We start from the raw sequence: 14738 nt of genomic DNA, 5'->3' as shown, positions 1-14738 counted from the left end.
ACAGGCCACCACTGGTACCATTGGAAACACGTGGGGGGGGGGGGGGGGGGGCACCCGCTAACCTGCTAATAGCCTCCATTTGTAAGACAAACATTGGAGAAGTTTGACACCGGCTCCCATAAGTATAAATGTTTTTTTCTTTTTTAAAATATATAATTTTTCCATATGATATATTTTTACATATTATAAATTACATAACATATTAGTAGAAATTTTTATTTTTATTTTTTACAGATATTGTAGTGAATGAAGTCATATCCTGATAAAGAAGTTGATATTTTAATCAAAAGAAAAAAATATTTTACATGAATAAGATTTATTTGAGGACACTATTAATGAAAAAATAGATAACATTTGCATATTAATGAATCTAAAGCAAAATAGTTGAAAAAATAAATGTGATCAATTTTAATGTCGCTAGATAAAAAGCTATTTTAGGAGGAAAAAGTTGTTAATTACAAGAAGGAAAAAAAATCGAACGAAAAGGCGCCATGTGAGGCGCCTTCCTCTTCTTCCGTTTAGGACCATGGCGGCGTTCCAGCCGTGTCCTTCTGCTAAAGTCATTTTCCCTCAAAAAGGAATTAATTTCCTTTCGGCGTGGCCCACTTGCTCAACCCCCCCTGTTCAGTCCAGCCCAGAACATGCCGACATTTGCAGTCACCGTGACAACCGAAAAAACTCGACATTAGTTTGTCATTTACAAAAATAACTTGAGCTACTCATTCGTATTTTATTATTGTTTCTATTTTTTCCCCGCTCTGTCCTGTCACTATTTTGCTGCTATCTTGTTCTTCGACGTTGCAAAACGACTTCTGTGTTTGTCAACAGTGATGCGTTGGCCAACAGGAAGTGGAGCCCATTCGCGTGAGAGTCGCTCCAGAGGAAGCAACGAGGACGACCACAACGTTGGTCTTCCTTTGGGGAGGTCACAGGTGACGCCTCGTTCCTCGTCACGCAAACCACGCCAGCCTAGATGATCATAACAAAAGTCCTTGGCCTTTCTGTGGTTTCAAATTTTGTAGCCGCTGAACTGAGTCTCGAGTGTTTGTCGTTGGAAACGGGTAAAATGGCTTCTTCAAAGCAAAGGTAGGCGTACTGTAGGTTTTTGGGGTAGAGATTTTTTGTGGGTCTTGTCATGAGAGACAAGTCTACCAAATTTCAGTGGAAGATCTCTGAAAATTGACCAAAATGTTGTCTCAAACCAAAATGGCAGACCCCTCGAGACTTTTTTTGTGGCTCTATGCATGATAGACAAGCCTACCAAATTTCATGTTGCAATTTCAAATTCGTAGTTTAATGCTAGTTTTTCTAGGTGTCGATTTTCACCTGGCTGGACACACCTGCAAAAAGTGCTGACATTGTGATTTATTGGGCCTTTGGATTATTAAGCGTGAAGCAAAGCAAGCAGTTTGAAGCGGGCCTCCGCTCCCTAAAAACGTCCTTCGTTTCCTTGAGGCTCCCGGCAGATTTATGGCGGCGTTCCTTTTGCATGCACGCCGTCCCTCGGTGAGCCGGCCTCCCTCTCACGTTACACCCTATTTATAACAGCCCCTCGCCAGGCTCCCTGACTTCCCCGAGACCTCCTCCCAGCCTCCACGCTCCCCCCCTCGACAGACTCCGCTCGACTCGGTTCATCCCGCTCCGATCCGGAGACCGAGCGGATTACGCCGGGAAAGGACGTCCCTCTCCTCTCTTCTTTTTGGAACTTTTAGGAGCTCTTGGATATGCGCTGCCGGTTGCTTTAGGAGTTTCTGCCATGGATCACACGCTTTTCGGCTGCTTGCGGAGCCCCCACGCCCCGGCTCAGGGTCTGCACCCGGCCGCCTTCGCCCCGTCCCCGCTCACCCTACACGGACGCTCGGACCACGTCTCCTACCCCGACCTGGCCTCGTCGTCGTCCTCGTCCTCCACGTCCTCGCCGTCCACTTGCATCATCTCCAGCTACGCCCCCGACGACGGGCTGTACCACCCCCACCACCACCCGCAGCAACACCCGCACCACCACCACCACCGCGGCCACCACCCGGCCCCGCAGAGTCAGCACCACACGGCCGCCGCCTGGCACATCCCGCACATGTCACCCGGGGGAGCGAGGGCCAACCTCTGCCACCCGCACTCCCACCTGTCCCACGACGGGGGTCCCGCCGCCCAGGACTTGGCCCACGCCGGGGGGCCCGCGATGGGCGCCACCACGCCCGGCCTGGGCGGCAGCAGCACCCCCACTGGGGCCGCCTCGGAGTTTGGCAGGCCCACGCTGTCGCCTGCAGAGGCGGAGAAGAGGAACGGAAAGAGGAAAAGTGACAGTTCAGGTATAAATAATAACATTTCAATCCTGTGCGGAAATTAAAGTCTGTTTTACATATAATTCACTTACGCTCTCGTACAGGCCATGTCAAACTCATTTTTCATCACAGGCCATATCGTGGTCATGATTTCCCTCACTGTCAAACGAATGACTGGAAATCATATAAATAGTTATTAAAAATACATAATTGACCTGATATTTAATTTCATATATTAGTTTCAACTTGAATTAAAACATGTGGCAGTCAAATATAAGATGTGGGGTAAACAAATATTAAAAGTTGACAGTTTAATAGAGATATTCTGCCAAAATTAGCAAATCAGTTCAGCAAGAAATATAAAGTCGGGCACCTTTGATTTGCTTTAGCGGGCCACTTAAAATTGATTTTTTAAATATGAAATTAGTGGCTCTTATTTTTTACAAAAGAAAGAAGAGAGATAATAACCATGGTTTGTCAAGGGAAAGAGGACTTTGTGATTCAGGGACGTATTTCGACTCAAATATAAGGCGGTTAAAAATAACATTTTATATATTTGAGTAAATAGCACCAATCAATAACTAAAACTCTAATGACCGCTACTTACATCAGTTTTTATAAGTTGGTTTGGTCGATATTTTTTTACCAACATTCTGTAAAATGGATTTTTTTTCAAGGCTTGAAACAGGATTTCCAAATTAGCATTTCGTAAATTCACTCCACCCAATTGGACCAATAACACTGACCATTTCAAATCTTTCGTTTGACATGAGACAAGTGCAAAGAAGTTATTTTCCCTTATTTGAATCCACTAACCTTATAAAAATGTGTCATCAATTCCAGTGAGCACATTTATCTTCCCATTCCAGCAAAGAGACACTCATGACCTCTGAAATGAGCTGAGCATGATGTTCCATATAAAAACAAATGACGGTGCACCATACACGCCAGCAGCACGCACACACATTGGTCTTGCAGGCATCCCCGCTGACCCACCAGATCTTTTCCCACCTGCGCTCATCGCCGCTATCCATCACCAAGGCCATCGCCTCACTGGCGTCGTCGGCGGCAACGTGATCTCTCGGAGCCGCTTTTCGCCGCGCTGGTCTTTTAAAGGCTTCCTTTGTGTACGCAGGCCATTTTAATTTTTTTATTTTTGCTTTTCTTCACACAAACCACGACCTTTGATCTATTTATTCCATCAACAGAATTTTTCAAAAAAATTTTGATTATGAAAAAATAAGGCTTTGATTATTGTTGATGAGCATTTTTGTTTTAATTATTGGTAAAAGTTTTGTTTTAAAAAAATAACAAAGATAGCTTATAATGTTTCTTTTAAATTTTAGAGTTGCAGAAAAAAAAAAAAAAAAAAAAAAAAAAAATATATATATATATATATATATATATATATATATATATATATATATATATATATATATATATATATAAATTTATTTTTCTTTTTTTAAACATGATGACAGCACTCCTCACCACTCACACTCACACTCCCATTCCCAAACTCACACCCACACACACACACCTTCTATTTCCTTAAATGATTTGCAAGATGATCTTTGACCCCTCCCTCTCCTGCTAATCCTCCCCCCCAGTCCCCCAATAACTCCAGTTAGCACACTGATTAGCACGTAGCCTGCTGACTCAATCAGCTGTCTAAATACCAGTTTGAGGCCGGCTCCAGTTTCACCATCTGGAACCCCCAAAACCAACAATAAAAACGGAAAGGGAAAGAAATTGTAGAAAAAGCAACAAAAAAGGCAAGAGACATATCATCGATTATTATTATTATTTTTTTTATTTATTTTTTTAAGGGCATTATCCCACCAAAGCATACATGAGTAGATTAAACACACACGTGCACACATACACGAGCTCATATTTACGTTTTCTTTGCCCCATATTGGTTATTGTTAATTAATAAAATAAAACAAATAATAATAAATAAGCTAAATCTGAATAATATAATATTTGAGTAATTATTTGAATTAATATTACTGTATAAACAATTTAAAAATCCACACTTTTTCGCTAAAGGTAAAATAAAAGTTAAAAACTGTTTTGTTGCTTTTTTCCATCTTGAAGAAGGAAAACATTTTGGATGGACTCTCGGTGTCATGCGCGTCTAATATAATATCACTTGAGGAAAACTATTTTCCATTCTTCGAAAAGTGTTTGGGTGTTTTCCCTCGGATTGTTCCTCCTTTATTGTGGAGGCTTGCAAATTGCTGTAATTGCCGTGTTACAAAAAAGCCTCTTTCTCGTTTTTGAACTTTATTACGTTTTCATGCAGTGTTTACCTCGGGAGAGAGCGAGAGGCCCGATTTGGAAAACGTAAAGCGGTCGTTAGAGGGAGATCCTCTTTCGGGGGTCCCTGAGGTGAAGACGTGGGGCTTAGCACCTTTGGGCAATCTGGCTTCCAGCTCTCGGGGCCCATTTACACTTTGACTCACCGTTTTAGCACGTGTTACATGAAAAATTGCTATGCCCTCGTTAAAACCTTGTTTTCCCCCACCACTGCAAAAAAAATTATAACCCATGTTAGCCAAGTACGCTAACTAGCAGGCTAGGCTTGCTAGCTCACCAGCTAGCGCTAATTCTCTCCAGGAGATTTAAAGTACCTTTCTACAGTACTAGCTAGCAAAAACTTTCCCAAGTACTTCCAAAAAAAGGCAGAAAAACAAGCCTGCGTTATCCAGTAAAAACAGACACATATATTTTCATTCAATTTCAAGGCTAACAAATAAACAGAACTCAAATTAAATCCTATAAGATGACTCAAGGCTTTAAAAAAAGACTTTTGTGTGTGGATCAAAGACGGAAAAGTCACGTAAAAACATACGTCGCGATGAAAATAAACGCAAGCCACATCAAGCTTCTTTTGACGATTACCACATATAGTACAGTATTGTTTATGGAGCGTGACTTGAATATTCTGAGAAAGTCCCGATTGGAGTTATGTTGTGGTTCTAGTTAAAGAAAACAAAATGAGGGACCTATGGAAAGGCTAAAAATAACTGTAATAATCCGGCAGAGTCGCAGGATGGCAGTTTGAAGTGCGAGTTGAGCGGCAAACCACGCAAAGAGAGGACGGCCTTCACCAAGGAGCAAATCCGAGAGTTGGAGGCCGAGTTCGCCCACCACAACTACCTGACCCGACTACGCCGATACGAGATCGCCGTCAACCTTGACCTCACCGAGAGACAAGTATGTACTTTTAGCCTGAATATGATTTTAAAAAAAACCCGATATGTATATAATGTACTTCAACCCGCTCTAATGTGACGGACGAGTCGAACCGATCGAGATAATCACTGTCAGGTGTCTTCACAAATATTCCATTACAATACTTCGGAATGACCTCGTAGCAATGAGAGAACATTTCACGCTGGATGAGTGCAGACAATGATGGACTGTTTAGCACACAACTATTTCATCCTCCCTAGTGAAATCACACTTTTAGCGAGGGGGGGGGGGTGTTGAGATGTGCTAGTTCTTGAGAGGTCGTGTTGCTGTGGAGAGGTCACGTTAGGTCACGCCGCGTCCCGAGGGAGGGAGAGGTGATCGGGTTCTGGAAAGTGTCCAGGGCTTCATGCGGAAAAAGGCCTCCATGACCTAAAAGAAATCCGCAGTGAATTTCATACACTCGAGACAAATGTTTACGCTCTCAGGCGTGTGACCAAGACAATTGAGAAGATAAATCCTAGGCTGAACTCGTGATTCATTATCTAAAAACATTCCGTAACTTCATTCGTATGATATTAAGACTTTTTGGAAAATAAATATTTTTGTTTGTGTGTAGGTGAAGGTGTGGTTCCAGAACCGGCGGATGAAGTGGAAACGCGTGAAGGGCGGCCAGCAGGGGGCGGCGGCACGGGAGAAAGAACTGGTCAACGTGAAAAAGGGAACGCTACTACCTTCCGATTTTTCCGGCATGGCGACGTTACGCCACTCCACGGACTCGTTGGCCAACGACGACAGTCACGACAGTGACCAGAGCGATGAACACGCTCTGTTATGATTAAAGCCACATCATTAAATGATGACAAACAACGAGTGCAGTGAACCCCCGTTTATTGCGATATGTTCCAGACTCACCTGAAATCGGAAAAAATTAGCATAGCTGTTCCAGTAAGCATTAACACACAGAAGTAGCACAAAAAATTGAACAAAAGATGATCAAATATTGTATCTTTAAATCCAAACGTTTAACAAAAACACATCGAACAAGTTCGCTAGCTTACTGCTAACACATAATTGCCATTGATGAGCTGTCGTTCGTTAGCATAGCTGGTAAATATAAAGTTTCAAACTACTTTAATACAAAAATACAACAAATAATGGGAAATAATAAGCAATTTAACATTTTGTAAATTAGCATAGACTGTCATTCTAACACTTCAAGTAGCAACACATACAAATGCTACATCGCATCCAGTTGAGCTGTTGTAGTATAAACAAGCTAACTACACCAAAAGGGCCCAACTCTAAATTGTAAATTAGCAAGCATGCGAACGATAAAGCGCAATCTCGCGGGGGTTCACTGTATTCCGAATATTGAAATGTGATCGTTTGGCTACACTGATGTAAACATTCCATGTTTGATTTGCACTGTTGGACTTGGCCGCCGTCAGATTTGTGAAACGTTAACCTGTCGACATCCTTTTTGGAAATAGTCCCTCTTACGGCTCATTTATGTTCCATGTTGGATGAGAACGAAGACTACTCGTTGGAAGCTTACAGATATCTTGCAGTACCATCTGAAAACCACAAGGGGCAGTGATGAGATTCCAAGCAAGGCATGTCCAGGTATGGCAGATACCGTTGAAAAAAAAAAAAATCGCCATGATGCTGCCTCCCATTATGCATTCTTCAAAGATTTTTTTTTGTATTTCTGGAAAATGAGTAAATTCATTCCATTTTTGGTAGTAGCATAAATCAGTCCCTCCAAGATTTCACACACTTCAACTTTTGGCAACAAATTACTTAAATATTGTTGATGCAAATGTTTTGTTTGAAAAAAAACACAGTATGAATCTTTTAATATTACTACAATATTATAAAAAATAAAACTATTCTCGTGAATTATTTTTACAAAATATTGTTTTCAAAAATGTGTTTAGAAAAGTAATGCAAACTTTTAAACTTTCCTCTAAAATATTTTGACATTTCCCTAAAAAAATACACAAACTTTTATTTTAAAGAACCTTTTTACCATAACAAAACCTCACTTTCCAGTTTTTACTTCTTTTTTGCAGTCTTATCTCCCCCTTGACCTCTGCATTTGTAACCAAGGAAATGAGAATTTGATTAAAATTAAGACGAATCAGTGTGAAATCCAAAAAGGACTGATAATCGAACCATCTCGAGTCTGCTGACTGCAGCGTGTAATTCATTGTCAAAGCTTGCCATCTGCAAAAGTTGCTTTTCTCTCCAAGAGGTCATTCGGTTGAGGTTTTTTGCTTCCCATTTAGGTTGTTTTTAACGCAAAACCTCAAAACGCTAACATGGCGGCCTGTGTAATTTGTCACCTGTCTGTACATTTTTGGAAGGACTTAAAATTGCCAAGCAAAGGACGTATCGGTGATGATCAGTGATATGTAAATAAATAAGCTGCATTCTTATACGTTTGTATCCGCAGTCGTCGGGTTGTGCCGCAATAAACACTGACCGACTTCACTTGTGATTTACTTTTTTGTGCACGATCGGATTTCCTCAAATGGTAGCTGCAGTCACAAAAATGCTTTCTTCAAATAGATCACCCTAATAATCAATTTTTTTACAAATGGGTGCTGTCACAGTTTCTCCAGTTCAAGTCATGATGTCAAAATTTGTTTTGGTAATTTCTAGTAATCCAAAATTAATTTTGATTGACCAATTTTAGGGAAACAAGGTTAAATTGGTTAAAAAATGTCATTTCAATTACACTGAATAATGTATATATGATGGATGCTCTGACGTCATACTACTTTCCCTGCACCGGTTTGAGCGTGACGTAATCAAAATTCACTGACGTCAAAAATATATTTTTTATTTTTTTAAATAAAGTTGGACACACACACGCCTTGTCAAATTGTAAAAATATTATAATAAAATAATATTTATAAAAATCCCGTATAATCGCCTCTGCGAGATTATCGCAACCCACTTCCGCCCCTTTCCCGCCTCCTTCTCCATCATCCAATTCCTGTCTTGTTACGCAATAATGGCGCCAACCCAAAGATATCATTAACATGACTCTCCATATTTATGAGGGAGCGTGTGACTTCGCCACAGTTGACCTCTCACCGCACAAGACGCAAGTAAACAATAAAGAAGCACACAGAGGACGAGCAACGCAGTGTCGACGCAAAGGAGAGAAGTAATTTTCCTATTTCCTTCCTTCCACCATCTTCTTGTCCTACTTGTCGTTATCACCTGGGCAGGTGGTCGTCATGGCGGACGGTGGTCTTCTCGGTCCGGTACCGCAGCGGCTCCGGGCCATGTTTTACTTGCTTACACCGAACGAGTCCTCCTTCGAGAATATCCAAGATGTCCCCGCGTACGTCCATCAGGTGAGTTCTGAAAACGCACCAGTTAATCACTTGATAGAAATTTTGAAATTCTTTTATTAGTTAATACAAAACAGACAAGTATATAAGTAAACCATTTTGTCCACATGGACTTTGTGTTATTCGGACACACTCGTGCTGGTTACTGTTAAGTCAAGTCAAGTTTATTTGTATAGCCCTAAATCACAGACAGTCTCAAAGGGCTTCACATAGCCAAAATTGACAATTATTCTCAATTATTTGTCAATTTATTTTCTTAAATACTTAAATTCAAGTTCACCTAGTTTAAAACAAGTTCTGACTTGCCTCTTCATTTTATGTGATGTAAATTTGTGTTCATTTTTGTTAAAATCTCCATAAAATAGAAATGATAGCACAAAGAGACATAGCAAGCAATTTTTCTTACCAAGCCCTTCAAACTAATATTTTTGACACCCCTGACATAATTGTATAGATTTCAGAGTGTAAAAATTGAACTTTTCCACCATTTACACGCCATATTAAAATCGTCACAAATCATTTTCTTCAGTGCTCAACCCCGCAAAAAACTGGTGACACAATATACAAGCTTAGTCGAATTAAAAATGTAAGCAAAGGATGAAGAGAGTTTGTGGTGTCTTTCAACTTTCCATCCACCATTCAACCTCCCTTTCACCAATTGCAAAACCATTTTGGCCCCTCAGGATACAAAGTTGGCAGTGTGTCACATGGCTGAGACAATGGCTGTAATTATGAGCATTAGGATGCCAAAAACCTCCGGCCTTTTTCCCGAAGCCGCATTCCATCATGATGCATCTGGCTTGAGACTTCCTGCGGCGGCCATTTTGACGTATGACAAGGATTGGCAACCTGGATCATTTTTCATCAGCGCTACTGCTATTATGTCAAAGTAAAAACTATTTTTAAGACACACCGCAAATAAAAAGCTAGTGACGGGCATTTTTGTCCCCCCCCAATCCGAATCTTCCCTGAGCGCTCACATTCAGCAGGTCCTTTGAGTTCATCTTCTTGATCGATCGCGTCTCCCACATGATGTTCTTACTTTCTGGCCATCTGCCACGGATAGGATAGTAGGAAAGTTCTCTCAGCATGAAAAGTGATTGGGAGTGCAGTTACGCTCAGTCTAATGACTCATAATTCACATACTGCAGGGCCGAAACAGTAAAACCTTTGTGTAGAAGAGTAACAATGAGGACAAAAGTTGTGTACATTAAAAAAAAAAAAAAAACCTGAGGCAAACTATATCACGGGTTTAGCACAAGAGCTTTGAATTTAACATATATAAAACAGAAACAGGTCAACAATGAAGGTATACAACAGGATTGCATTAGAAGCCTTTTTAAAGAATTGCCACTAGTCATGATGAAATACATTTTGTATTTTGCCTCTTTGTATTGTAATATTTAAGCCTTTAAAAAAAGATTCCTTCCGTGTAGTTATTTTTTTTGCAGTATAACGTTTAACAGAGCTACAGTATAAATATTTGAGTTCCACTTAATACATTGATGTCATTGCAAGTGTGGTTACCCAAGTCAAACTAGTTTTTCAATGATTGTGCAGTATTTTATTCTCATTATCTCTGTGAGCTGCCTGTCCTTAAAAGCCTCTTAAAATTTGTAACCCTGGTTGACATTTCGCACGGTGTGGTTGGAATTTTATAATTAGTTGGCCTCGGGAACTGTCATGAAACTTATTGGTAGGGCGTATCAAAATAATTAGTTACACAACAATGCTTCTTATGCATTTCTTTTAATCTGTGTACTCTGGAGGTGGGGCAAGGAAATCAACTTCTTTAGATTTGTAGTCTTGGTGCGGTAGTGAAAGCGGGGATAAAAGTGTCTTGTCAGCCGCCATGTTTTATGTCAAGCGTGACCTCGGCGAGACGTATGAATGGAGGGAAAGGCGCCCACATCTGGTCGGCAAATGTTCCACGCGAGGAACCAAATTATCCCCGACCAAAAAGCGGTACGTAAAGGCTGCTAAAGTGCAGACGGCATCGAATTGACTTGGAAAGCCTTTGGAGCATTTATTCCACATTCTGCATTTATAGTAGACAAACAATTCAATTGGCCTACCCCTATTTTACAAAAATGGTTGTTGCCAGAATATCCTGTTTATTCCATATTCCATTTTTGGGTCAATATTAAACATTGATTTTCTTTATTTGCAGGCTGGACTGGTCCCTGTTCCTGGCGATCAACGAGCAACAGGGACCGTTCTATCATAAAAAAAAAAAAAAAGGATAACTGATAATAAGTATAAATAAAATCCAAGCAATAAAATGCTTTTGAGCTTTCATTCAAGATAAAATATGTTGTTTCCGACACTCTTTGCTACTTTTTACAATGCAAAACAATCGTGAATTCAACTTTACTGCTCGAAGGGGAAACGGGACTTTTGACTCGGACGTGTTCGTTGCAGTCTGCGACCAGATGTTGGAATTTTTGCGCCTGTTGATGACTCCCTGGCGTTGCGCTACACAGATGCACGCACACACACATGAACACACACATGTTGGTGCTGTGGTTAAGTGTCTGGCAGATAAACATGAGCAGCAGTAATTAGTTCCATGTTTGACAGTGCCATTAAGCTGTTATGACATGTTTTCCAGAGAAAAGGCCGTTCCTCAGAATTTATTTGGTCATACAACAAAAGGCTGGATGCACCAGGCATGCAAAATGTGACACCATTTCCATCTCCTGAGTGGAACACTGGATATTTGTCATGGAATTAGTTGGAGTCCAGTTAACAAATATCAATTTCCATGTCATTAAAAAGAATCATGATGCAAATATGGTAGATGCAAATAGTTATTTTTATTATGCTTTTTTTTTTGTGTGTAATGTAAATGCTCCTCTCGTGTATTCCTTGGCAGCCTCGTCCAGGCTGATGCTGCTGAGAAGCAAACATCACGGATGAGCAGACTTGAAAGTTGCTTTTTTTTTTTTTTTCTCTGCGCCTCCAAAACAAATAGTAGTCCTGCAAAAAGCAACACTGGATGCCCTGTTTTTACTTGCTAAAATGGTGCTGAGTCATGATTGTGTGTGTGTACACAGGCCAACCCTTTTTTCCTGGGTCTGGTGATTCTGGAAATGCTGCTGGGCTCGCTGATCTCGGGAGCCAAACTTTACAACGTTGCTGATGGGATCATCTCCATCTCGTTAGGGATGATGTCACGACTCCCGCTGTGAGTGGACACCTTTAAATTGTAATGTGGTAATTTAGTCAGTGGTATATTTGTGTTTTAAAATACGAATATAAAAAATAATTAGGAAATTATCATCTCCAACATTCGTATTTCGTGATCACTAAAAAAAAAAAAACCTCACTGGTGGAATTGCTAGCTCACAGCTAGCGCTAGAAGCAAAAGAACCAGCAATATTAAACATCAAAAACCAAAAGTCTAATAAAAATCTGCGGGACCTTGATTTAGGAGTCCAACCCATTCCATGATCAAGCTTGTAACTCAAATTTTGGTCTCCATCAAGGCTGCTGGTGCGAGGTGTGGAACTTTCGGCCTACGTATACGTTTGGGAGCACTTCCGCCTTGTGGAGCTTCCCTGGGACTCGGCCTGGACCTGGTGGCTCAGCTTCCTGGCCGTGGACTTTTGCTACTACTGGTTCCACCGCTTCGCCCACGGTATTTATCACATTCGAACTCTCATCACATGTTTCAAGATGTATCGCAATTTTTAAAAGTTTCACTAAAAACACGTAAAACTTTTTCAATATGTTCAATCATGATGCTGATTCAAGTGAACGTTGTTTTGGTCGAAGTCTGCGCTCTCCAGGGTGCTTTAGAGCTTTGCAACATCGCAAAATTGCGTCCGTGTGGAAGCTGGAGGGCCGTAAATCTTCCCCGTTTTGCGTTATGGGGAGCGTCCAATAGAAAATTGCCAAAAGATTATCGTGGTGCGCCGAGATGCGAGGCTGTTATTAGCTCCATGTAAAACAGCACTTTCAGTTTCAAGTCTTTTACGACCTTCTCCCCCCCCCCCCCTCTCTCTCTGCCGTCGCCACATCAAAGTGGGACGGCAGCGTAATTAAGTGGAAACACTTTGGAGAGGCAGTCAGACGTCCACGCTGATGTCTTCATTACCGAAAAGACGTTTCTGCTCGGCTTAACGCTCGCCGCACGCGCAAATTTAGGATTCTCCCTCGACGGAAAAGTCCCGAGTCCAAACCGGAGCAGACTCTTTGCCACCGCGAGCTTGTTCCGTGACGCCGTTCCCCACTTCCAGTTGGTCCGCTTACAGAACCAAACGTACCTTTGGGATCACTTAGTTTTATGTGGATGAAGTTTTAATATAACGATGGGGAAAAAAGTCAAATTAATAACTCAAGTTATAATACCGACATAAAAAAAAAGTAGTCATTCTGCAAGAACTGAATATTTCAAACATTATGAGATCATGAGGTTTTGTTTTTTTAATAGGGAAATTTATATGGAGAGAAAAAAAAATCTTCAAAAGAATATTCATAGTACTAAGAGAAAGTTACACTATATGAAGCATTTATTAAAAACAAAAATCAGTAATACATTTGAGGGGTCAAAGTCATAATTGTATGAAGTTGGAATTTGATGGCAAATAATAAAAATGGCGATCTTATGTGTTTACATGTACAGTGATTTATTTATTTGATAATCATCCTCGTGAGCCTTGTGACGCTCCATTGTGAATCTCCACTCGTGTTCTCGTGGTCTTTGTCTGGCATTTAGCTTGCGGAGGAGCCAGTGGCAGCTCCCCGCCTCAAACAGTCTAACCTCTGGGCAAGACGTGACCTTTAGTTAAGCTGCGACCGCATCCATCAAATAACCTGAGGAGCACACCAGAATAGCAAAAAAAGTGCGTGGAAGCAGATGGTTTTGGGCGCGCGCGAGGCGGCCCCGGGCTCGGAGGCGGCCGTGTTGTTGACAGGCGCGTTGATGCTGTTTACTCTACGCGTCTAACTGCAGCGCCACTAATGGCAGCTCTGCGTCTAAATGCGGCCCCGCCGGCGGGGCGGAGGCCATTAATCAGACCCTCAGCTGTCCCGCCTTTGATTATACACGAGATAATAGAGTCGTCTCGCCAGGCCACGCTGCTTTTCGGGGCCCAAAACGGCTGAGCGGTCGAGCTAAATGGTCACGCTTGCGTCTTTAATGGCTTGTCGTCCCGACCCGGAGCGACCAGTACAAAGATTTCTCAGCCTCTTGTGGGCTTTTTTTTTTTTTTTTTTTTTCTGCACAGAGGAAACACCAAGGGCCCAATTTACTAAAGATTTGCGTGTGCAAAAAACGGCCGCAAACCACGATTCATTTTGTGCATTGTGGGAGGAGTTGATGCAAATTTTATTTAAATTAAAATTAACATACATTAAGCAAGTTTGCACGTATGAGACAAACCCAGTAGTCCAACCCCTGATGAATTAATGTATTGATTGGAGGAGAGGTGAATCTTTCACGCCAGTTGATGTGCTCAGCATCTTTCAGTCGTGCTGAGGAACTTTTTTTTTTTTTTTTTTTTTGGACTGTGCCCCGTCAGCTGTGCAGAGAGCAGCAGACAAACACGTGCGCTCAACGCTCCTCCCGTGTGGATGTTATTATTTCACGAGAGCTGCCAGGGAAGTTTTAACCTGGCCACTGGGGGCCACTTCATAAATCTTGGCGGTGACGGCAAGTTCCTGGCCTTGGTGCAGGTTTGACCAAAAGCCCCCCTCGCCCTCTACGCCCCCCCCGACTCAAAGGCCAGGATGTGAGAGTCGAGAAAAAAGAGCGAAAGGCCTCCCGGGAGGGACAGATAACATCAACAACATCAGCGGGGCTTTGATCCGAGATGAGCGCGTCACAACGGCTTAGACTCTAAATTCGAACTTGTCTGTGCCCAGTAAAAATTCACGTTTGCTGCAG

At 41.7% G+C, this 14738-nt stretch overlaps 2 protein-coding genes across 4 annotated transcripts in view; both read left to right on the top strand.

Annotated features, from left to right (window-relative positions):
• Nucleotides 1-850: 850 nt before the first annotated feature.
• meox2a (mesenchyme homeobox 2a) lies at nucleotides 851-7976 on the top strand. Of its 2 annotated transcripts, XM_049729694.2 has the most exons (4): nucleotides 851-932; nucleotides 1313-2309; nucleotides 5332-5504; nucleotides 6100-7976. In XM_049729694.2, the coding sequence occupies exons 2-4, from the start codon at nucleotides 1757-1759 to the stop codon at nucleotides 6316-6318; spliced, it is 945 nt and encodes a 314-aa protein (XP_049585651.1). In that variant the 5' UTR covers nucleotides 851-932; nucleotides 1313-1756; the 3' UTR covers nucleotides 6319-7976. The 2 variants fall into 2 exon arrangements, with proteins under 2 accessions (XP_049585651.1, XP_049585649.1); XM_049729692.2 differs by lacking the exon at nucleotides 851-932 and having other exon boundaries at nucleotides 1010-2309.
• agmo (alkylglycerol monooxygenase) overlaps nucleotides 6971-14738 on the top strand; it is a 21105-nt gene continuing 13337 nt past the window's right edge. Inside the window, exons 1-4 of one of the 2 annotated variants that reach the window (XM_049729666.1) lie at nucleotides 6971-7106; nucleotides 8723-8851; nucleotides 11905-12035; nucleotides 12337-12488. In XM_049729666.1, coding sequence (XP_049585623.1) covers nucleotides 7080-7106; nucleotides 8723-8851; nucleotides 11905-12035; nucleotides 12337-12488 — 439 coding nt within the window. In that variant the 5' untranslated portion in view covers nucleotides 6971-7079. Of the gene's footprint in view, nucleotides 7107-8464; nucleotides 8600-8722; nucleotides 8852-11904; nucleotides 12036-12336; nucleotides 12489-14738 lie in introns of those variants that run through there. The other variant, XM_049729665.2, reaches the window with a different exon arrangement.

The sequence above is a fragment of the Syngnathus scovelli genome, chromosome 9, assembly GCF_024217435.2.
Source record: "Syngnathus scovelli strain Florida chromosome 9, RoL_Ssco_1.2, whole genome shotgun sequence".
In the NCBI taxonomy this organism is placed as follows: Eukaryota; Metazoa; Chordata; class Actinopteri; order Syngnathiformes; family Syngnathidae; genus Syngnathus; species Syngnathus scovelli.
The sequence above is the reverse complement of the archived record's forward strand: the minus strand, read 5'-3'. Positions and strand labels throughout refer to the sequence as shown.